The 22,949-nt window shown below is 60.8% G+C and overlaps 1 protein-coding gene across 1 annotated transcript in view; it reads left to right on the top strand.

Annotated features, from left to right (window-relative positions):
• Positions 1-22,949, top strand: part of EFCAB6 (EF-hand calcium binding domain 6) — a 74,888-nt gene that overhangs the window by 45,564 nt on the left and 6,375 nt on the right. Inside the window, exons 13-16 of the mRNA XM_081084060.1 lie at positions 345-489; positions 2,799-3,269; positions 17,027-17,254; positions 20,584-20,817. Coding sequence (XP_080940186.1) covers positions 345-489; positions 2,799-3,269; positions 17,027-17,254; positions 20,584-20,817 — 1,078 coding nt within the window. The remainder of the gene's footprint in view (positions 1-344; positions 490-2,798; positions 3,270-17,026; positions 17,255-20,583; positions 20,818-22,949) is intronic.

Genomic DNA, 22,949 nt, shown 5'->3' with positions numbered 1-22,949 from the left:
CCTGCACGCCTCAGAGCCTCAGGCCAGGCCGCCCCGTGGCCTCACCAGCCGGCAGGGGCCCACACGCTCGCCTCTCCCAACCCTGACCCTGCTCCCGCATCTTGCAGGCTGTGTGTGCCCGTCTGCCGCCTGGCTGATTGGTGTGCAGGTGGGCAGGCCCCACAGGCCGGGGAACGGCGTCTTAACATCATTCCTGTTCTCCACCCACTCTGTGCTCAGCTAGTGTGTGTTGAATGAATAAGTGATAGGGTTTTTTAATTAATATGTTCTTTTTTTTCTTCCTTGGGGACCAGTTTGGGAATCAGCTGGCAAAACAATTCCATCAATTACCTTGACTTCTTGAGGGCCGTGGAGGGCGGCTCGCCATCCGGAGCTGAGCCGAAAGAGAGCGAGGCGGGCGTGCCGGTCAATTTTGCGAAACTGAGTCCGGAGGAGGTTCTGAAGAACGTCCAGAAAGTGGTGGCCGCCTCCGGTCCGGCTCTGGCCACGGTACGGCAGACAGAGCTCTCACTGTGGAAACCGACGCTCTGGGACTCGTGTTGGTCATGAGAAAGGGCTGTGAGCCCTTCCCTCCTCCGGGACCCCTCCCGCCTCTCCACACCCCCAGGGTGTCGGGCCTCCGAGGAGTGGCTCAGATCATATTGCTCAGTGAGCAGGTGTCTGTCCATCCTTGCTCGATACAGAGCTCCCATGCCCTGGCCGGTGGCTCAGTGGGTTGGAGTATCGTCCCGTACACCAAAAGGTCACAGGTTCGATCCCTGGTCCAGGCACATACCTAGGTTGCAGGTTTGATCCCCAGTCAGGGCACGTACGGGAGGCAACTGATGGATGTTTCTCTCTCTCTCTCTCTCTCTCTCTCTCTCTCTCTCTCTCAAAATCAATGAACGCATCCTCACAGCACTGGGCCTGTGGAGGGGGTGGCGCAGGCGGCTTACAGAGGTCGGCCAGCGTGGGGCTGTGGCTCACACTCAGAGTGAAGGCTGCCAGGAGCCGGAGAGGGTTTAGGAGGGCCACCAAGTACCCTGACACTGTAGGCTGGCATCTGTGTGGCACCTAGAGCATGCCAAGACCTGGGGACTGGGTCAGGGTTCTCGGAAAGCAGGGCTTGGGCCATGTTCCCGGGGTGGTCATGGTCCCCTGAACTGGCCCACAGTCTCCCGTGCAGCAGCAACAGCAGAAAGAGAAAATGCTGGCTGCAGAGGGCAGGCTGTGGTCTGAGCCGGGCATGCAAAGCTGCGTGTGATGCTGGCCATGTCTCACGTGCAGACTTGCCGACCCCCCTCAGGACCCAGGCTGGCCTGCTCCATGCCCAGCTCTGCAGAGCGAGCCTGCAGCGGGGTGGGGAGAGGGACAGAGGTGGGCCACCAGCCAGCATGCACGCAGTCTGGAATGCCTGCACCTTGGCCTTAATCTTGGACAGCCAGCATTTTTGCATAGAGGAGTTCTCTATGAGGATTTTACACTCGGCCTTTATTGTACTGATTATCTGAAGCTCAGTGGGAGCATGACGCGGGCCACCTAGAAAACCCACCGCAACCTTTAAGCGCCAGAGCTCGCACCAGGGCTGCCCTGCCCGGGGGTCTGCACACGTGTGCACGGGAACCAGGATGTTTCTCAAACCGAGGTCCATGGAACCTTTGGGAGGAACCCTGGCTGTTACTTCTGAGAAACACTCCTCAGGCCATCAGGCCATGAGGTTTTAAGCTGGAGGGTGGGATCCCTGGCCTAGAGAGTGGCAGGTGGGCTGCAGAGGGACAGCAGGAGAGGAAGGAATGATGGCGTTGAAGGACAGCCGTCTGCATGCCGGACATGTGCACGCATTTCCTCACATCGCTGCAGGTGTGTGTCAGCTGCATCTTGTTTCTGAAATGACATAGCAACCCCTTATAGCTGTGTCGAGCATTATGGATTCCCAAGCCCTTCTCATCTGATTCTTCCCCGCGTCCCGTGGTCGGGCAGCTGGGCCAACATGGGAACCACGCAGACCAGGGACATGCAGGCCCCAGGCCGCCTCAGGTCCTCTGAGGCTCATCCCTCCACAGCTGCCGCGGCCCACCACGTCCCGGGACGGGCACGCCCAGGTGCCATGGTCAACTCAGAAGAGCATGAGGTGTGAAGCCCGTTTCTATGGAAGCAGCTAAGCTCAGAGCGGTTCAGGGCTCCTGGGGGGCAGCAGAGCGAAGGCTCAAAGTCTGCTTCCTGGCCCGCGGCCAGAGGGTTCCCCCACGCACAGCGCCCCGTCCTCCCTCAGGCTGGGTGCAGACCTGGAGCTGGAGCGCGGAGGCTAACGGCGCACACGGCAAGCCCTGGGCGATGGGGTTGCCTAGGTGGCTCGGGGGGAGGAGTAAAGCACGGGAATTTGGTTTGGGGTCTGCACGCACATTGAAGTCTGACTTTAAAAAAAAAAAAAAAAAGATCTTAACCTACCGCTTGATCCAGACTTCCTAGTGCAGGAAAAGTGAATGATTTTGTTTCGACAGATGGAAAAAAATGTGCTTGCTTTTTATAGCACATGTTTGCACTTTTCCAGGGCGCCTGCTGGGCCGCTGGGCTGGCACTGTCTCCCGGCCCCCGCAGCGTGGGCCCCGGGCAGTGGGGTCCTCCCGGAGGTGAGGGCACGGGCTCAGGCTGACCGAAGGGAAAGGACAGCAGCTCCTGGCACCAGCCTCAGGCTGGGGGTGACGGAAGGACCCCACCTCCTGGTGCTGGTGACATGAGACTCCTTCCTGAGACCCGCCTGCCCGGCGCAGTGGGGTTGCCCGGGGCCTCCTGTTCCTGGTGGCTTACTCTCCGAGCAGCCGGAGGGAATGAGGGAGAGGCCTTGGGCCAGTTATGGGGGCCAGGTTCCCTTCGCCTCTTCCAACTCGTGTCCGAGAGGAGTGAAGACGGCGCGCCCCGAGCGAGGCTGGCACGGCGCACGCCTCTGCCTGTCTGCCCCTCAGGCCCCAGCACCTGCTGAAGCAGCGTTCAGACGGGCGTGCACTTGGCTTCGTTCGCGTTGCGCAGGAGCAGCACTAAGGAAAACTCCTCTGGAACATTCGCTGGACGTCGCACCTGCCTGTCTTTCTCTCTCGCAGGCGTTTTCTGCCGTGGACAAAGAGGACACGGGGTTCGTGAAGGCTTCGGAGTTTGGTCAAGTGCTGAAGGATTTCTGTTCCAAGCTGACAGAGAACCAGTTCCATTACTTCCTGAGGAAACTGCGGCTTCACCTGGCGCCCTGCATCGGCTGGAAGTACTTCCTGCAGAGCTTCGGCGGCTTCCTGGAAGAGGTGAGTGCCCGCGGCCCCTGGGCCAGGGGCTGGAACGCACTTGTGCAGAACGAGTAACCAATTAAAAGCGCGTCCGGTACGTCGGCAAGCACCTCGTGCGATTCGCTCGTTCTGAAGGAAGCGTTGGTGTAGAGTCTATAGGAGAAGGTACATGTGTATCTTTTGCTTCATTTGAAAGCTACTGTCTTATTTTCAGAGACGTTTGGGAGCTTGCTTTTGTCTGGTTGTTTAGAGTGCTCGGGATTCTTCGGTCCCTGGAGATGATCTGATGTCCAGAGAAGTGAGGCCCCGAGTGGCAGTGGAGGAACTGCGACCCAGTCAGGAGAGGCCCCAGGCATTTGGGGTTTGAATCGGGGGAGGCAAGAGGAGAGGAAGGTGCAGGACCCAGCCCCTGGACTGTGGGCTCCCCGCTATGTGTTCTGGTGGGGACAGCGCACCCGTGGGTGCGAGCCCAGGCCTCTACGGGCTCTGTGGCAGTGCGGGCTTCTTGGGCAGCCTGTGCTGAGGTTGGGAGGCGGGCTCCCGCCTTAGTGCGGCGCCTCCCTGGCCTCGGGTCCCCACGAGCATTCCTGATGCCTCTGGAATGACGAGACCATTTTGAAAGCCTCGAGTGTTGCCAGCCTGCGTCCCTGATGGGGGTTCTCGCTGTCCTCCTTGCTCCGGGAGCTCTTCACCGCACATTCCTGCCGGAGGCGTCAGGGCCACTGCAGGCGGAGCCGGTGGGCTGCATGGGGCTGGGACCAGGGAGGCAGGTGGCACTGTGGGGTGGGGGCGGGCACGGCCTCCGCCTGCCTTCCGGGTCTATGCACAGCCGGGATCAGCCCCGGAAGTGGACTTGGCCTTGGGGTGGGGAGAGCTTGCGGAGAACCAGCGTGCATTTATCAGGGGGACAAGCTGAGCGAGGGGCTGGGCTGGAGGACGGCGTGAAGGTGCGGGGTGAGGCCTGGGCGTGGGCGGCCACGGCAGGTCAGATATGGGGGCCTGTTGTCTGTCACCAGCTGCTGGGCTGGGGTGGGCGGGGCAGGCCGCTGCGGTCCGTGTCCCTTTCTCTGAGCAAAAGCAGACGGCTGAGCCTCGCGGGCAGGGCCCGGGCCGGCCTCCTGGGGTGGCCGGAGGGCAAGGATGCTGGGTCACCGTGCTGACTTCGAAGGTGCAGCCCTGGCTGCTGTCCTCAGAGAGGGAAACGGTCACAAACGACAGGCAGCGCAGACGCATCGCCCTCCAGCTCATTAAGTGCGAGCTGCTCCTTCCCCGGGGGGCGCGGCAGCTGTTGAAAGGAGATTGCCCGGACTGAGTGAGTCAGGCGGTGGGTGCCTCTCCGGAGGGCGCCCCAGTACTCCCGCCGGTGGGGGCGGCTCAGAGCCGCGCTTCCCAGGCCTCGGGGAGAAGGCCCCGAGTGCGGATGCGGATGTGACACCGCCCAGGGTCCCTCCTCCTCCTGGGCACGGCGAGGTCTGCTCAGCAGCTTCAGATGCCCTTATGCCTCGTGGGCCTGTCCCCCGTGACGGCCACGGGACGCCCGAGCTCCCTTCGGAATAGGCGCCCGCTGTTGTCCGCCCCGGGTGCCCGGCGTAGCTGGCGTGTGGCTCTGCTGCGGCTCCTGCTCCGCGGCTGTGGGAGGCACCACCGAGGCCCAGCAGCCACTCCACAGCGGGGGTCCCGGCCCCCCAGGGCGGACCGCCCCACGGGCTCCGTCTGCGGGGCCCCGTCCTCCTCAGCGCCGCTCTCGGGTTGGAAATCTAGGCCATCGGGCCTCAGGCTGCGGCTGCAGACGGAGGTGGAGCGGGGATGTGCCTCCCGCCACGGGGAGCCGTCACGCCCCCTCACAGAAGAAGGAAAGGCCGCCTGGTTAACGAGTGAAAAGGGAGGAAAGGGCACGTGCTGGACGACGACGCGTCCCTCCGCCAGCGGATTCTCACAAGCCGGGCCGTGTCCGCGCCTGCCCCGCGGGTGCCTGTCCTCACTCCCGGGCGAGCGGGGGCCGGGGCCGCGGGCAAGTGCAGAGGGCCGCGCGTTTTTAGACAGCCCTTCCCGCTCAGCATTTCTTTCAAGTCTTCCAGTGCCATCGCAGTGTCTCCCGCGAGGGCACCAGCGATGCTCAGCGCGGATACAGGGCTGTGAGCGGCATGGCGGGACCCACACAAAACCCTTCAGCAGAACGTCCCCTCGTTCGGCACCGAGCCCTGGCTCAGTGGCTTCCCCGCCGCCGCCGAGCGCCCAGGCGGCTCTTCCTACGGTGCGTGCCACGGGCGGCTTCGAAGCGCCTGTCGGATGTTAGATACCTGGAAGGTGGCGTTTCCAGGAGAGAATATAAGGTTGTAGTTTCCGGCTGAAGAGGAGGCTTCTGTGAGCGCCACACTGAGGCGTCGCCAGCAGCGCGCCCTCGATTTGCCTTCCTGTTGGTGTGAAAGTCACGCTGTCCGTGTGTGCTTCGTGGATGTGAAGGATGAGGGGTCCTCTTCAGGAAGTGCCGTGAGGTTCCTGGAGTCAGGAAGATGGTCAAGCCGTGTCGTCACTGCTACTTACTCTTGCTCCTGATGGCGCAGTCCCCCCCGTAGACTTCCCGGGATTTTCAAATGTTTCCCCTAAATTCCACCCGCTTTCCACTTGCAAGGACACGTGTCCTGCCTGTCATCCTGGAGACCATTGGAGAGGGGACAGGTTGCAGGACCATGCAGGCCGGGCGCGGGGCTGCTGGGCCGCCGTGCGTAAGCAAAGGCGATGGGCTGTCGACCACGGCCTGCCTCTCTCTGTCCCGTGGCAGCCCGAGGGCCAGGCCCACCTGACGCGCCCAGGACTCTCCTTCCCGGCCTTTGAGTTCATGAGCTGCTGCCCTGCGGGTGCAGAGCACGGGGGCCTTGGCACAGACGGGTGCCTGTGTCCTCTCAGCGTCGGCGTCCACGAGGGTCCCAGCGCCACCCTGATGTTTGCACTAATGCAGACGGTCAACTTGAAGCCACCCCTGGTGAGAAAGCAACAGAATGAGCAGGAGGTGGCACAACCCGCTAAAGCCACCTCACTACGACTTACCAGGACGTGAAAGCGAATCTGGGTCGGTTCCAGCTCCTCCGCCCCTGCACCCTGGGCCCACCTGCCCTGGAGCCACCTCTGGAGAACAGTGGGGGTCCCCCCCACCCCAGGCTCCGTGGTGTGGACATTCGCGGTGGGCGCCTGCTGCTCTGAGCTGCCAGACGGGACTCTGCCGGGAGCAGCACGGGAGCAGCCACCGGGGCTTGGCCCGCTTTCCGCTCCTCCCGCAGAAACGTGCTGGGGCCCCCAGGCTGGCTGCCGCTGACCCAGCCGAGGGCGGTCCCCTCTCCCTTCTCCACCGAGGCCCCCTTTCAACCAGCTACTCCGGCAGCGGACGAGGTGACCAGGGTCCAGGAATGTTCGGGAGAAAGCGCGTCCACACTGCTCTCAGCGGAGTAGAATCCATAGACCATCTGAGTCAGTGAGTTGTCTCCCAGCTAAACGTCACGGACCCGGCCGGGGGGGCTGTCGTGCCCTCCGCGTCCTGCCCTCCGCGCCCTGCCCTCCGCGTCCTGCCCTCCGCGTCCTGCCCTCCGTTTCCTGCCCTCCGCGTCCTGCCCTCCGCGTCCTGCCCTCCGCGTCCTGCCCTCCGCGTCCTGCCCTCCGTGTCCTGCCTGCTGTGTCCGGCCCTCCGCGTCTGGCCCTCCGCATCCTGCCCTCCGTGTCCTGCCCTCCGTGTCCTGCCTGCTGTGTCCGGCCCTCCGCGTCTGGCCCTCCGCGTCCTGCCCTCCGCGTCCTGCCCTCCGTGTCCTGCCTGCTGTGTCCGGCCCTCCGCGTCTGGCCCTCCGCATCCTGCCCTCCGTGTCCTGCCCTCCGTGTCCTGCCCTCCGTATCCTGCCTGCTCTGTCCTGCCCTCCGCGTCCTGCCCTCTGTGTCCTGCCCTCCGTGTCCAGTGCGGCAGGCGCTCGCCAGGCGCAGGAGCAGCTTGGAGGCGCCCTCACCCTCCGGCCCGCCCGCGACCTCCCTCGGCATCCGGTTGGCGGCCTCTCGAGTCCTTCCCTGAGGGGCGCTGTCTGCATGTCCGGCCTCCGCGCGCTGTGGCCCCACAGGCCAGGCGGCCCCTCGTTCGGTCCCTCCAGAGCCAACGGTCTAACGTCCAGCCCCACTTCGCTGCAGTTTTTGGATCAATGAAGCACCAGAGATGAGCTGCTCCCCTGAAGCTGGGAGGTCAGACCATATCGGGAGGCCAGGCGTCCACCCGAGGACCGTCGTCCCAAATGGGGCACAGGGAATCCAGACGCAGCCGGGGAGCCCGGGAGGGTCGCACACCGCGTGACCCAGGCGGCGAGCCGTGCTGCTCGGCTGCAGTTGCCCCATTTGCCTGGAAGAATCTTCGCTCTCAGCAAATTGCAGGAGAGCAGGGGCCGGACGGGGGTCGGGCAGGGGAGGACCGGTCAGCACCCACGGTCCCCTGGTGGCGGTGACTGCGCCATAGGAACGGTGGCCACAGGAACGGCGGCGACAACACGTGCACAAACGAGAAAGTTCCACCTGTTGGTGCTCCCGAGGCCGAAGCTGAAGGGCCACGCTGAGCGATTCAGAGGAAGGAGCACGTGGCCCGCCTGGTGATGCGCCGGCCAGGTGCTGCCAGCCCCGCCCCGCAGGCAGACCGGCATCCGGTGGCTGACATGCTCAGCGCGCGTGCTGTGGGCCCGGCGCGCCCCGAGAGCTTGGACAAATGACTCAGCTGATTGTCCAGCAGCCTGAGGCCTGGGTGCTGCCGTTACCCGTGTTCTGCGGATGAGGAAACCGGGGCCCAGCGAGGCCGAGCATCCGTTCTGGCCCCACAGGCAGTGCTGCAGCCGCCGCCTCTGGCTCTGTGCCCTGGGAGGTCAGATTCCTCCAGCCCCAGGCTCGACCCTCAGCTCTGCCCATGGGCACCGGCCCTGCATGCCCAGGGGACTGGCACTGGACGGACTGACCGTGGGAAGAGCTTGGGTGGCACCGAACAGCAACCACCAGGCGCTGGTGCCGGGAGCTGGTCCATCCTTGCTGTTTCAAGGGACCTGGCATATATGGCATACTGTTCTTAATATGTTTGCTCACCTTCTTGGCACTATGTGTTTTAACCAAGGTCACCTCTCTGAGAAAGGTTGTTCCCCCAGGTAGGGATTTTCCCCTGAAGTTAGGGAGGGAATAAAACCCCTTAACTAAGTGCTAGGCGGGTAATTAATCACTTTAACTACGAACAATCATGCTTAAGCTACATAATCTTTACTCCCTGGAATGGAGATAAGAAACGCCCTAACCTTTGGAATAGAGATTGATAGGATTGGAATCAACTGGTATAAATACAGATGTAACAAGACAACAGGACACAGAACCTAGACACAGAACCTACACAGAACCTAGAGACAGAAGAACTTCGCTGGAGAGAACATGGCAAGAGATCCTGGACAGAAACTGGCGACAGAACCTAGAGACAGAACCTAGCGAGAGAACCTGGCTGAAGAACCTGGATAGAACCTGGCTACAGAACCTGGATTGAACATGGCAAGAGAACCTGACTAGAACCTGGTGACTGAACCTGGCTGGAGAACCTGGACAGAACCTGGCTGGAGAACCTAGCGAGGGAACATGGCTACAGAACCTGGCTGGAGAACCTGGCTGGAGAACCTAGCAAGAGAACATGGACACAGGACCTGGCTGGAGATCCTAACCAGAACTTCGCTGGAGATCCTGACCAGAACTTGGCTAGAGATCCTGGCTAGGCTGTTGATCAATTGAATGCTGTTTCCATGTCCTTCCTTCTTCACTGACTCTGTCCACACCTTTGGGGACCCCTGGACCTGCTGGGGTCGGACCCCAGCACACTGGCATCCGTGGCTGCTGTTTCTCTGTCCCACTCAGGGAGGGCGCCCTGCTGAGCAGTGGTGTGATGTATGGTGCGGGGTTGACTTGGTGGAAGACTTGAGCAGTTTCATAAATGCCTTCAGCCATGAGGTTACTGAGTCATTAAACGGTCCAGGGGGCGCTTCACTGGTTCCCTTTCACTTCCCTGCATTTATGGCCGTTTTGTGCCGCGGAAGGAGTTGTGAGTCGGGTGTCTGCAGAGGGTCCAGCTGGATCCCTGTGAGTGTCCAGCCGAGCCGTGCGGCGGGAGTGAGCGCGTAGTCAGAGGAGGCGGCGGAGGGGCCTCTCTCTGCAGGGTCCTGGCGGAGAGGGCGTCCGGCTTTCTGAGGAGTGTGCCCTGAGTCTGGATGTGGCTGGGGGGGGAGGGGGGGGGGAGGGGCGGCAGGGGAGCACCCTGAGCGTCGGGAGCTGGGCATGCAGACACCCAGTGGGGAAAGCGCACACTGGGTCGTGGCTGGAGCAGGGCTGGGGGGAGAGGAGGCCGGGGTGGGTGGGGCGGATGGGAAAGGGCCTGGGAGGAGGCGCAGGGGCAGAGCCCTGAGGGTGCCGCCCCCACCCCACCCCCCCCACCCCGCGCTGCCTGGTAGGCCTCCGTGTGTCCACTCCTCCGGGGCAGGGCACCGCCCCTCCCCCCCCCCCTCCCCAGCCTGGGCAGCGCCAGCACGGAGCAGGCTCTGGGTCCGCATTTCTGCTACCGCGTTCTTATCCGGGAGGCCCTGGCATTCTGGGCGTGTAGGCGGCGGGAACGGGGTAGAAGGGAAGGCGTGGCTTGACAGAGACTGTCCTGAGCTCCGTCATCAGCATCCAGGGGAGTAGCTTGGGGACCTGGGGCCAGGCCTGACCTCAAAGAGCCGGACCCCTTAAACTTTGTTGAGAAAACAGAGAACCACAGGCCCCTGGAAGGGTGACGGGAGGATGGGAGAGACTCACAACGTCCCAGCCGGGCGCCTGGGGAAGGAGGAGCAGGCAGGACTCCGCAGCCCTGGGTTTAGGGCCTGCCCTGGAGCTCAGTGGGCCTGGACCCGGTGGCCTGAGGGTGACTGAACTGTCGCCTTTTGAAGGGAGTTCGGGGGTCGTGGGATTCACCGTCACAACCTGGGAAGAGTCCTTGCACGGAAGGTCCGGCAGCGCTGATGCCGCAGGAACCCGGGGGGGGGGGCGGGGGGGCGGGGGGGGGGGGCTCCAGCCTCTGCAAACACATTCACGCTGGACTCCTGCCACCCACGCAGCCGGCACCATGACGGCGAGCGAGGCCCCCTGGGCGGGGGCTGCGGGTCAGTCTCCACCCGGACGAGGTCCGTTAGCCGTCCCTCCCCCACGGGACTCCCGCCTCCTTTTCATCTGGACTCCGATGCTTTATCTGGTTTAGACGGGCGGCGGTGTTGTGTTGTTATTTTTAGCGTTCATTAATTCACTGTAAATAAGATGAAGACACAGTACAATTAATTCTTTCGCTAATCAAAATATTTGATCAAATGAAGCAATTTTTCAATTCTTAGGAGTCATTGCACTGTTCTCACCGGGAGGCGGAGGATCCTCTCCGAGTACCTCCCATAGAGCCACTGCCCCCGGGGAGCTCACCGCCTCCCTCCGCGGTCAGGACACAACCTGCGAACCCCAGTCCCATCAGCTCCCTGTGCCCGTCACAGGTACGGGAATGCACCGACCCTACAAACCACGGGTCTGACCATGGCTCCCGGGCAGGTGGCCACCGCCGTGGACAGCACAGGGGGAAGGTGACATGTTCCCTTCATGCCGCCGTCAGGGAAAGCTGCCCCGTCCGCTGCTCGTCCCCGTGCCCCGATCCCGTCCGCTTTCCTTCCTCCTCCCTGTTACCTGCCAGTCACACCTCCTGACCTTCCCTTGGCCAAGCAGGGCAGAGGGGGGACCCTAGAGTCACAGGGCAAAGGGGAGAGTCACAGGCCAGAGGGACCCGGAGTCACAGGGCGAGACGCCAGGGAGAACAGCAGAAAGGGGGCCTGAGGGCTGCGCACACAGGGAGACAAATGGATGTGCGTGTTTCCCTGGCTGGTCCGCCCAGCCCCCCGCCCTGTCCTGTGCTCCGTCCCTGTCTGGAGAGAGGTGGCTCAGGAGACGATGGATTGTATCAGTCGGCAAGGACGTGCGTGGGCACAGCTGTTGACCGGAGAGTGGGCTCTGTTCTGGGGCCAGTCCCATGGCACAGCTGGAGACAGAGTGACTGACACTCGGCTGGGGTCTGGCCCTCGCTGAGATCCGCTCCGTGCCCCTCCCTCCAGCCGTGCCCCCGGCCAGGCGGGCTCTGGGCTGGTGTGCGGCGCTGAATGATGGCGGGTCTGGCCTGAGCTGCCAGGGGAAGGACGTGGGCTGGGATCCCAGCCCCTGTTGCAGGAAACTCCCCACTTGGCAGCCGCAGCCTGTGTGTGCCCTGTGAGAAGCCCTAGTTGAGTCAAAGGCAGGGTCAGAGGAGCCCTGGAGCTGGGCGGAGGGGTGGGCAGGCCCCCACCGGCTGCCTCCCTCTGACCCCCGATGTTGGGACAGCCACTGGCTAACTCACAAAATGACAGGACTCAGAATGACAAGTTCACACTGTAAAGCTATGACTTTCAAAAAATGTTACTTTCTTTAGAGCAGCGGTTGCCCACCAGCGGCCCGTGGACCAGTGATGGTCCGTAAGGTCCACAAGGTTGGTGACCCGTTTGGAGAGAGGACGGGAGAGGGAGAGAGAGAGAAACGGATCAGCTGCCTCCTGCACACGCCCTCCAGGGATCAAGCCCACAACCCAGGCATGTGCCCTGACCTCTTGGTGCACGGGACGACCCCCATCAACTGAGCCACTGGCCTGGTGACTTGCGTTTTACTATAGGAGATAAGCGGTGCTTTAAAATCGAGGCGCACTCCATGAAAGGGAGACGTGATTGGTCGGCTCTCGGGGCCTAGGCTCCATCTGTTGGGACATTGTTTCTTTGTGTCTTTTCCGATTAGGAGATGCATTTCTTCTAGTTCTAGGAAAAGCGCAGTTTTCCCCATTCAGACTGATGATCATCTGACAAGTGCGGGACACAAACGCACCAGACCAGGAGCCGCCTGCGCTTCCTGCCTCTGGAGAGAGGCTGGCCGCAGCGGGCGCTGGGCTGAGCGCACCCTGGAGTCCAAATGTGGGCGCCTCCCAGGCCCCCAGCCTTGTCCTCAGGAGGCCCTGCTGGGGGAGTGGCCTCAGGGGTGGGAGCAGTTGGGGCACGCCCTCGGGGCCTGGGGACCTTCGGGTCAGCGGCCCGTCCCTCGTGCACCTGGGCGGGGGCAGCAGTGCCGCGGAGGTTGCTGGGGATTTTGTTTTTTCTTTTTCTTTTTTTTTAAAATATATTTTATTGATTTTTTTTTTTTTATAGAGAAGAAGGGAGAGGGATAGAGAGAGTTAGAAAAATTGATGAGAGAGAAACATCGATCAGCTGCCTCCTGCACACCCCCTACTGGGGATGTGCCTGCAACCAAGGTACACGCCCTTAACTGGAATTGAACCTGGGACCCCCCAGTCTGCAGGCTGACACTCTATCCACTCAGCCAAACCGGCTAGGGCTTGTTTTTTCTTTGTGCCTGTCTTTACATAGAACACACAATGATTACTTTTGCGAACAGTGAAGGATGTCTGCACTGGTGGCAAACGCACCTTCCGAAAGCTGTACCCAGCCACGCGCGCCCCCCTCCAGCCCTTCCCACCCCGTGAGGCCTGGCCTCCTGCTGCGCTCAGGCAGGTGACAGAGGGTCGCCCCTCTGCAGGCAGCGCCGGCAGCACCCTCTCTGCTGGTTCCCTGATTCCAGCCCTCCCCGGCCCCTCCCTGCGCGTCCATCAGCTCGCTGAGGGGGGACAGTGACACCTGTGGCCACAGGTGGTTAGTGGATTTGCACCTGCACTTCCTCTAACTCCCGGGTTGCGGTTCCTCCTCGGAGGCCCTTGCGTCAGGTGTGTCCACGGCCCAGGGCCCCCGCGCCTCAGAGCACACGCCTGGTCATCCTCTGCTCAGCCCGCCTGCCTGACGCTACCGGAGGGTCAGTGCGTGCCTCGCTCCCGCAGGTCTCCTGGGAGCCGGAGTGGCCGGCCATTGGGTGTGTCAGGTGCTCATCCTCTGTGAGCACTTCACCTGCTCCTGTGTCACACCCTCAGGTCTGGGACTCTGGGACCCAGGAGGGACCTGAGCTCTGCACAGGTGGATGGCAGGGGCCAGAGTCACATCCGGGACCTTCTCAGGCTCATCTAGCAGAGCTCTGAGACCAGCCCCTCATGAGCCCCTCCCAACCAGACGGCCCCCACCCCCGGCCTCGGGACCCCTGCCCCGCAGAGCAGCCAGACTCCTGGCTCCCAGGTATCCGCCTTCCACTCCCACGCCCGCCGCGCCATCGCGGAGCGTGCGCAGGTGTGAGTGCTTTAGGAAGACCGTCCTCGGGAAAGGGACTGAGCGGAAGCAGAGTGCTGAGTAATCCGTGCCAGGCGTGGCCGGCCCGGCCCGGCGGCGAGGGGGTCCACACCACAAGCGGGGCCGTGGGGTCTGCACGGGGTTTGGATGTGGTGACAGAAAGGAATGTCACGGGGACTCCGGGCCTAAGCGGCTGGAGGGACACACCTCTGGCCGAGGCGGAGCCCTCAGCAGGCCTGTGTTTGAAAGTTAATGGCCCAGGAGGGAAGAAAGAACCTCCCTCATGGAACTGGGTGCTCTGCCTTGCCCAGGGTTACCCTGGGGCCCACCGCCCTGTCTCTGTGACGTGTGATGCTGTAACAAATGGGCCTGTGACGTAACAGCTCAGCCGCAGTGCAGAGCTGTTTCCCTAATAGTCAGAGTGGGTCTCCGAGGGTGGTTGCGTATTTACAGACCTCCCTGTCCATCTTGATCACATCATGTTCATGGCAGTCTAATATCTGGTAGGTCCAGAACTTCCTTACCAGCCTTTTCCAAAGTGTCATGGCAGTGCTCATGGACTTACTCTTCCACTAGAGGCCCCGGTGCACAAAAATTCGTGCACACGGTGGGGAGGAGGAGGGGTCCCTCAGCCCAGCCTGCTTCCTCATACAGTCGGGAGCCCTCAGGGGATGTCCTACTGATGGCTTAGGCCCGCTCCCAGAGGCCCATGGGAAGCAGGCCTAAGCCGCAGTCTGGCCTCCCTCTGCAGGAGGCAACCGGCTGATCAGGGGAAGACGCTGCTCTGATCACCCTGCTGCCGCGGCTGCCCTCTGCCCTCCTTGGCCCTCGCAGCCGCCACGGCTTTGTCCAGATTTAACAGCGGTTCTCAACCTGTGGGTCGCGAACAATGAAAATACATCCTGCATATCAGATATTTACATTACGATTCATAACAGTAGCAACATTACAGTTATGAAGTAGCAACGAAAATAATTTTATGAGGAACTGTATTAAAGGGTCGCGGCATTAGGAAGGTTGAGAACCACTGGTCCAGAAGGACATCCGGAAGGACTTTTGGCTGTCCGTTCTAATTAGCATATTATGCTTTTATTATTATAGATAGCAGCTTTAATATCAGTATGTCTAATAATCCCTCCAAATGTCCATGGGTGTTTTTATTAGAATCTGACTACATTTACTCACACTCTTCTCTTTGGAAATGATACGTTTTCTCACATCCAGGTGCACAGTGCGTCTCTCCGTTCGTTCCAGTCTCTCTGTAAGAACCTCCCGTCCAATGTGCACATTTCTTGATCGAGGTTTGCACTCAGCAGCCTTGTCCTCTGTGTGACTGTGGAGTTAGCTCACAGTACAGTTTCTAACTGGTTATAATTACTACAAAATTAGTGCACTGGGAGGGTCCCGAGTGGCTGTCGGGGCCTCCCTCCCTTCCCCCGGCCGGCCCCACCCCCTGGTCAAACTCCCAGACAACCTCCCAGTCAAGGGGACAATTTGCATACTAAGCTTTTATTATATGGGATTAAAACTTAGTGTTGTTTTGTCATGTGTTTAGCTTGGATCCAGCCACTTTCCTGATGGTTCTGAGATTTTCTAGGTGTAGAATCCTCCCCACAAACAAGGATAAATCTTATTTTTTCAATGTTTATTTCTGCTGAAGCTTCATTTCACCGTCTTGCCTTATCCCAGAAGCTGGAGGCCCTAAGCGTGTGACTAGCAGGGCCAACAGGTGCCTCTCATCTCTGACTCGGACGGAAATGCTTAGCATTTCACCCACATCGTGTGCTTGCAGATGGCTCCTAACAGACTCACTGAGGGCCAAGTAGCCACGAGGGGTGTGCACCCCGTTTCTCCATGGTTTGTCCTTTCTAGTCCACTCGCACCATTCTAGCAGGGATGGCGGCCGGGATTTGATGCCTTTTGCCCCCTGTTGACATGAGCTTTGCTAATGGAAGGATTTGCTAATTCTCAAAGATCCTTATGCTTGGAATAAACCCTGCTTAAACTGGGTGTGCCGGTCTGAACACATTGTTTGCGGGTAGTTTTTATCGCGCGCTAACAGGTGGCGCGGGCCATTTTTGCTAATTTTTTGTGCAAATGGCAACGTTCAGTAAAATTATGATAACTTTAGTTTACGTATTTATACGTTACCCGCGTTCTACCGCTAGTCTATAAAAAACATATTAATATGTGTCCCACGCTCTACTACACTGGTAGAACGTATAAATACGTAAAACGTATAAATACGTTTCCCGCATACAATGTGTTAAATGTGGTGCTAAACATTCCTAGTGGCTTTCTTTAAAAAAATATTCCTGTCTTTGCATTAATGTCCATAAATTAGGTTGGTTTATATTTTTTCCTTAAAGTACTTGGTTTATCCTCTTTTTCTGTTAGGTATTAGAGTGGGGTAATCTCTGGCCAACTGGGCTGCTGTGTCTCCCTTTCCAATTCTGGAATACTCTGACTAATGTGAAAATTATCTAGTTTTTTGTTGTTAATTCTCACCCAAGGATTTTTTTTCCATTGATTTTTAGAGAGAGTGGAAGGGGGAGGGAGAGACAGAGAGAGAGAAACAGCGATGTGAGAGAGAGACCTCAATTGGTTGCCTCGCACACACGCCCCTGCCCCACCCACTCCGGGCCTCTCCTCGCAGGAGGCTCAGGGCCAGCTGCCCCCCGGCTTCGCCCTCTGAGCCCCGTCTCCCACGCCTGACTTCCTCGTGGGGCCCAGTCTCCCCGGTGCCCCCAGGACAGACAGAGATCCTCGCGTCTCCAGCCTCCGCTGACGGTCACCAGTCCCTCCCCCTGGCCTGCTGGTCCTCTTGTCCCATCTGCCCACATCAGGCTCAGCAGGTGCTGAGTGTGGGCTGCTGCCCTCCCGGGCCTCCCACCTCACCTCCCAGGAGCCCTCTGTGGCCCCTGTTCCCGGGCCCTTTTCCCCGGAGCCCAGGCTGTCCTGCCCCCAGCACTGTGGACAGCGTCACAAGGCCGGAGAGGGCTGCTCTCCCACCTCCCCGCACCCCGTGCCCCCTCGAAGGGTTCCCACGTGAGGGGCCCTTAGCCAGGAACAGGGCTGCAGCAGGGACAGCCCTCAGCACTGCCCTCTGATTCCTATTGTGGTGAAGAAGGGAGTCCGAGATGAAAGCAGGCGGCAGGCCCGGCCCTGGTGAGCCCCTTACCAGGCAGAGCAGGCGCTCACTGCCCTCCTCAGAGGGACGGAGACCAGCGGATGGACGCACGTGAAAGCTGGGCCCGCCAGGCCAGCCCCTGTCGCCCTGCCCTGTGGGGGGACTCAGTTTTGCTCCTTAATGCAGCTAAGTAGGAGCCCGTGTGCGGGGCCTGTGTAGACCCGTGTCAGGGCCGCCTTGGTCTCCAGGCCATCTTCCTCAGCTGGGACTCCCAGGACCTGCGGGTGACGGGCCCAGAGCCCAGGGACCATCTGTATTTACTGATCGGATCCCTTTCCCTTCTCTTTTCCCAGAATGCCTCTGAGTGGGCCGAGAAGATGCCCAAGGGCCCGCCCCCCAGGTCTCCCAAGGAAGTGGCCAACCGCGAGATCCTGGCCCGGCTACACAGAGCCGTGGAGGCCCGCTACCAGGCCATCGCCCAGGAGTTCCAGAACTTCGACACCGCCAAGGCCGGCACCGTCTCCCGGGAGGAGTTCCGGGCCGTCTGCACGCGCCACGTCCAAGTGCTGACGGACGAGCAGGTAGTGGGCGCTGGGTTGGGGCCCTGAGCGGGCCGCCTCCCCGCCCGCCGCCGCGGGAGTGCTAGCCAAACCCTCCTTGTGAAATGCCTGAACGGTGGGGGGTTGGGTTTTGTTTGTTCTGGGGAGGGATTGTGGCTGTGGCTGTGGCTGTTTTGTTTTCACCTCACTGAAGACTCGCAGAGCCCTCTGTGTCTGCAGCAGGCATGGATGGCACCATTTCTATCGGAGCAAAAAGGGTCACTTTTATTTTTTATTCTTTTACATATATTTACTGATTCAGAGAGGAAGGGAGAGGGAGAGAGGGATAGAAACATCAGTGATGAGAGAGAATAATTGTGGGATGTGCTGCCTCCTGCACATCCCACACCGGGGATCAAGCCTCCAACCCAGACATGTGCCCCTGACCGGGAATCAAACCCTGGACCCTTGAGTCCGCAGGTCGATGCTCTATCCACCTAGCCAAACTGGCCAGGGCTCACTTTTCTTTTTAAAGTCAAATTGCATTTAGCTCCAGCCGCCACTGTGCTGCTCCTCGCCCCTGCAGCAGCCCTGGGCGTGGGAGAGCGGAGGAGGCCAGTCCCGCCCTGACCGACCGAGCGGCCCTCCTGGAGCCTGCAGGCGGCTCGTCCAGCTCCCGCCTCACCCTCCTTGGTCCTTGGCTCTGCAGCTGGGCTCCCGGATGCTCTGGGGCTGCTCCCCACGCCCGCTGTGGGCATGCCACCCCGGCTGTCCCACTGTCCACAAGCGACAGGGTGCCACTCTCATCCCAACAACGAGAAAAGGCCAGATACCTGCACAATCAGAACTTCTCTTGAGCCCGTCGGAGAGCTGAGTGTGCGGGGGTGCGTGCTCCTCACTGTACCCCAAATGCAAAGCAGAACCTGGCACAGCCAGGGCCCAGCAGGTCCCAGGAGTGAACAGTGTCCAGTGTAGGTGCACCCCCTACCCCCGGAAGCCAAGGACAGAACAGCTGACAGCACAGCACCAGTGACCCCCTCGCAGAAGAGGGTTTCCCTGCACCCTAAAATGCTGCCCTGGTACAGGCCCACTCTAGTCCTCAAAGACACGATTGCCCGGTTCCCGAGGGTAACGGGAGCAGAAGGAAACCCCACATACTATGGAGGCCGCTCCCCCGCGCCTCCTGGTCCTGCTCAGGCTCAGCCCGGAGCCTCCTGCAGGCCCGTGGAAATGTCCCCCTCCCCTGGAAGCTGGGTCCTCCCCTCACTGGAGGAGTGTCCACGGGGAGGGGCGGTCAGCAAGCCGCCCTCACCCCTCTTAGGCCTGGACCTCACTACCCAGAAGGATGAAGTCGTCAGAGACACTCATCAGATGAGCATCAGACTTACCTTTGCTGAGACGTCAGCTTTTTCAGGCGTTCTGATGCTTTTGGCGAAATAACATGAAATGCTATTCCCAATGATTCTGTCCCCTCGAGCAGGAACTGCTGTCACTCTAAGCGAGGGAAGCCTTTCAGATGAATACATGCGCGTTTCTTATTCTGCGGGGCCGCCTAATGAAGGCTCTCCTAATAAAGGCTTCTCATTGAACTGGGGACAGTTTTACTCTAATTATAGATGGGATGAATGGCGCTCTGCATATGTGCCGCTCAGAACAGGGAACTGGATGTTCATTTTCCTCTAAGAGCTTCACTGTCCCCAGCACATCGGCCCTCCCCCCGAGTCAAGCACGTATGTGTAAAGGATGCTTCCTACAGACACGCAGCCCGTCTCCGGCACAGCCTGCGTCCCCGCCGTCAGGCCCGCAGACGGGAGGCATGAGCTGGGCAGCAGCGGCGGAGGCTGTGCTGCTTGGGAAGGCGGTGGTTTCTCCAGGCCCCTCCCCCCACCAGTAGCTTTTCCTCAGGGACCTGCATCTGCTGCGCCCTCAGCTCCTGGCTCTGCAGTGGGTCCAGGAGGTGTGGCCTCCGGGGAGATGGGGTGGAGGGGACGGGAGACCCCTCCGTCCCATTCTTGCAACTTCCTGAAAACCTATGATTAGTTTGAAAGAACAAGTTAAAGAAATAAATCAGGAATATTGTCCTCAACTAAACCATCTTCCCCTCTCGGGGCCAAGAACATTCTCCCTTCACCCCTCACCCCTCACCCCTCACCGCGTCATTCCCAGAATTCCAAATAGACCTGGAATAGACGCAGTCCCTTTCACTTGCTTCTGGAAAACCCCAGGGGAGCCCAGGAGCGACTTGGGTGTCTGGCCAACGCCGGGTGCGTGGGAAGGACAGGGACAGTCCCTCCTTTGCTGATTGGAGCTGCTGCTCCCCCACATGTGCCGGAGGCGGGGCTCCACGGGGCCTTAGGGTCATAAAAGCACAGTTGCAAGCAAGTTACACCCTTCCTGGCGCCCTGAAGGCCCGGGCCCATTTGCAGTGGCTCCTTCGGGGGGCACTGGGTCATTGGCTGTGTCCGTACCGCTGCGTGTGGCTCTGTCACAGCCCGTGATACCAGACAGCGCCCGGGCAAGGCCCGAGCCTCTCCCAGGATCCCAGACGCCTGCCTTGCCGCCTGTGTGGGCAGCATTACCTCGGGGGTAAACTGTGGAGGCCAGCACAGGCCGAGGGCTGTCACGGGGAGCTGCCTGCAGAGCTGGGGTGCCTCCCGGGGGAGGAGGGAGTCAGGGTCCTGCAAGGGGAGGAGGAGGAGGAGGAGGAGGGGGAGGGGGAGAAGGAGGAAGGAGGATGGAGGAGGAAGAGGAGGGAGCCAGGTGACTGGAGGAGGAGGAGGGAGTCAGGTGCCCGGAGAGGGAGGGGGAGGAAGGAGGAGGAGGAAGAGGAGGGGGAGGAGGAGGAAGGAGGATGGAGGAGGAAGAGGAGAGAGCCAGGTGACTGGAGGAGGAGGAGGGAGTCAGGTGACTGGAGGAGGAGGAGGGAGTCAGGTGCCTGGAGAGGGAGGGGGAGGAAGGAGGAGGAGGAGGAGGGGGAGGAGGAGGGGGAGGAGGAGGAGGAGGAGGAGGAGGAGGAAGGAGGGAGGAGGAGGAGGAAGGAGGGAGGAGGAAGGAGGGAGGAGGAAGGAGTCTGGCTGGGCAGGCAGGACCACAGGCCAGGGGTTGGCTCTGCTCATACTGATCACACGGTTTCAGGCTTAAGCTGCTCACGGAGGCCCAACCAATTTAAAAAGGTCCCTCAGAGCCATGAACATCCTCTTGTCCTCGTTTGTTCAGGCTTCTGGAGGCTTCCAACGAGCGAGTGGAGGCTGAATCGGTTTTCTTTCTAAATTTTGTATAGAGCTGGAGCCCCACCCACATGAGGGCTGCCTCCCCGGGCGGGTGCCCAGTGGTCTGCGCTGACCCTGGGCCTGCCCTCTGCTTCCTCGCAGTTCGACAGGCTCTGGAAGGAGATGCCGGTCACCGCCAAGGGGCGGCTGCGGTACCTGGACTTCCTGAGCAGGCTCAGCTCCGAGAAGACAGCCAGCCCGCCCAGCAGCGGCAACTCGGCCAAGGCCCACAGAAGGGGCGACGTCCCCGCCACCTCGGAAGGAGGCAGAGCTGTGGGGTCACCACCCTCCCGAGACTCCCCGAAAGCAGGGACCAAACCGTGGAGCCAGCAGTGTGTGAGTTCTCACCCTGGGGTCCACGTCGCCTTGCCCAGGCCCGCAGGCCCCCTGGTGGGTCTCCTGTGTTCCCATGGGTGTGGGTGCCTGGGGAGGCGCACAGGGGAGCCTGGGGTGGGGTCATAGGGCAGGAGCCGGCCTGAGGGGAGGGAGGGGGAGGGAAGGGGTGAGTAAGGAGGATGGGAGGCAGGAAGAGGTGGGGGAGAAGGGGACTCATGGCAGCCAGGCTGCCATCATCCCGGCCAGAAAGCCGAGTAGGTGAGCGGTGCCCTGTGGTGGAGCTGCCCGCTTTGTGCCCCAGGGAAGCCTGCCCACCCCGCTCCACAGTGCACATGCCTCACGCACTCAGGGCCCCTCAGACAGGCACCTGGAGACCTGATTTCAAACCCCAGCCTGTCTGACTGCAGCCCTGGCCAGCCTGGTGGGGGAGGGGCGGCCCCGAGGCCCCGCCTCCTCAGCAGGGAGAGTGACAGCTTGTAGGGGAGGGTGGCTGAGAGGTCAGCCGCCAGGGTGCCTCTGCCCGCTGAGCTCCCTGAGGAGTTTGTCTTGTCCTCGGCGCACACGCACCCACAGGAGCTGGTCCTCTGATGGCTGAGAATGGCAGTGCCTGCCCTGTGGGGCCCACGGGCGTAGGGGGTGGCAGGGATGGTGGGCAGCGAACAGTGAACGCGGGAAGTTAACGACGGTGCGTAGAGGAGGGTCAGGAGCCCCCGAAGATGTCCCCGACCCAGTGCCCGGCCTGGGGCAGGGCTGCACGTGGCAGGGGTCACGGTCGCAGAGGGAATTAGTTGCTGACCCGCTGACTAGGACGGGCCTTTCCAAGCCCCTGAGTGCACGGCCATCAGGGGCCTGCGGGGGGGTGGGGACCAGGGAGGCGAAGGGTCCGTGGAGAGGTGCGGTTAGAGAAAGGTGAGCCGACATCCTGGGCTTTGTAGGGGACAGGCCAGAACTGGGGTCTCCCTCTGGCCCCAGGAAGGCACAGCCCTGCCCACACCGTGCCCGCTGTGAGAGGGTAAAGTGTGTTGCTTCAAGCCGCCAAGCCTGTAGGCCTGTGAGAGCTGCCACAGAAAGCGCGTGGCCTCGGGCGTCCGAGCGCAGGGCTGACCCGGCGGCGGGGCCGCACGTGTGCGTGAGGCTTGGGCTGCGGTGCGGAGGGCGGGCAGGGCGGGCGGGCGCTGCTGGCTCAGAGCCTGTGGCCCCGGGCTGGGCCCGTATCAGACACTCGGAGCATCTCTGAGGCGGAGAAAACAGGACGTCCCGACCCTCTCTGTGTGGCTGTGAGGAGGCAGGGGAGCCCGGGAGGGGACGGGAGGACGGGCCTGTCATCGCCCGAGATGGGGCGGCACAGGCGGCAGAGGTTTGGCAGAAAGACCAGGAATTCAACCGAGTTGGTCACACAGTAGACAGCCATGCGTCGGCCAGGTGCCCAGGTGGCGTTCAGGGGGACGTCTGGGCCAGAGTCAGTTCTGTTTTTAAGTGGAAAATACGCCCTAGCTGGTTAGCTCAGTGGGTAGAGCGTCAGCCTGCAAACCAAAGGGTCCCGGGTTCCGTTCCGGTCAAGGGCGTGTACCTTGGTTGCAGGCTCCTCCTCAGCCCAGGCCCTGGTCGGGGCTCCTGCAGGAGGCAACCAATCAATGTGTTTCTCTCACATCGATTTTTCTCTGTCTTTCCCTCTCTCTTCCACTCTCCCTAAAAGTCAATGGAAAAATATCCTCAGGTGAGGATTAACAAAAAATGGAAAACACAACACAAGAACAGCCTCCTCCGTGGTCCACAGAATTTCAGGGTACCCCATATTCCAGGGCAAGTACAGGGGTGGGCGTCCCTGCAAATGACAAGTGAGTCCCTTTCTTTCATAAGACACTTCACCTGGTGAAAATATGTCATTGTCACTTCGCACGCACATGCACCAGTGACATTGAATTCGCATCTCTGTATTTGAGTCGTGGCTACATACTTATTTCCAAAAGTACTGCGGTCACTGTGATTTGGCACAAACACAGCCCACCAGCGGAAACCCAGGTTAGGCGGCAAAGCTACCATCTGTGTTTGCTCCTCGTTTTATTTCTGAGATGATACTTCCCGTGAGATTGCGGATCTCGCCCCCGGAGTCATGCTGCAGGTTGTTAGTC

This window comes from Myotis nattereri (genome assembly GCF_964212035.1).
Source record: "Myotis nattereri genome assembly, chromosome: 2".
NCBI lineage: Eukaryota > Metazoa > Chordata > Mammalia > Chiroptera > Vespertilionidae > Myotis > Myotis nattereri.
This window is presented reverse-complemented; position numbering and strand designations above follow the sequence as displayed.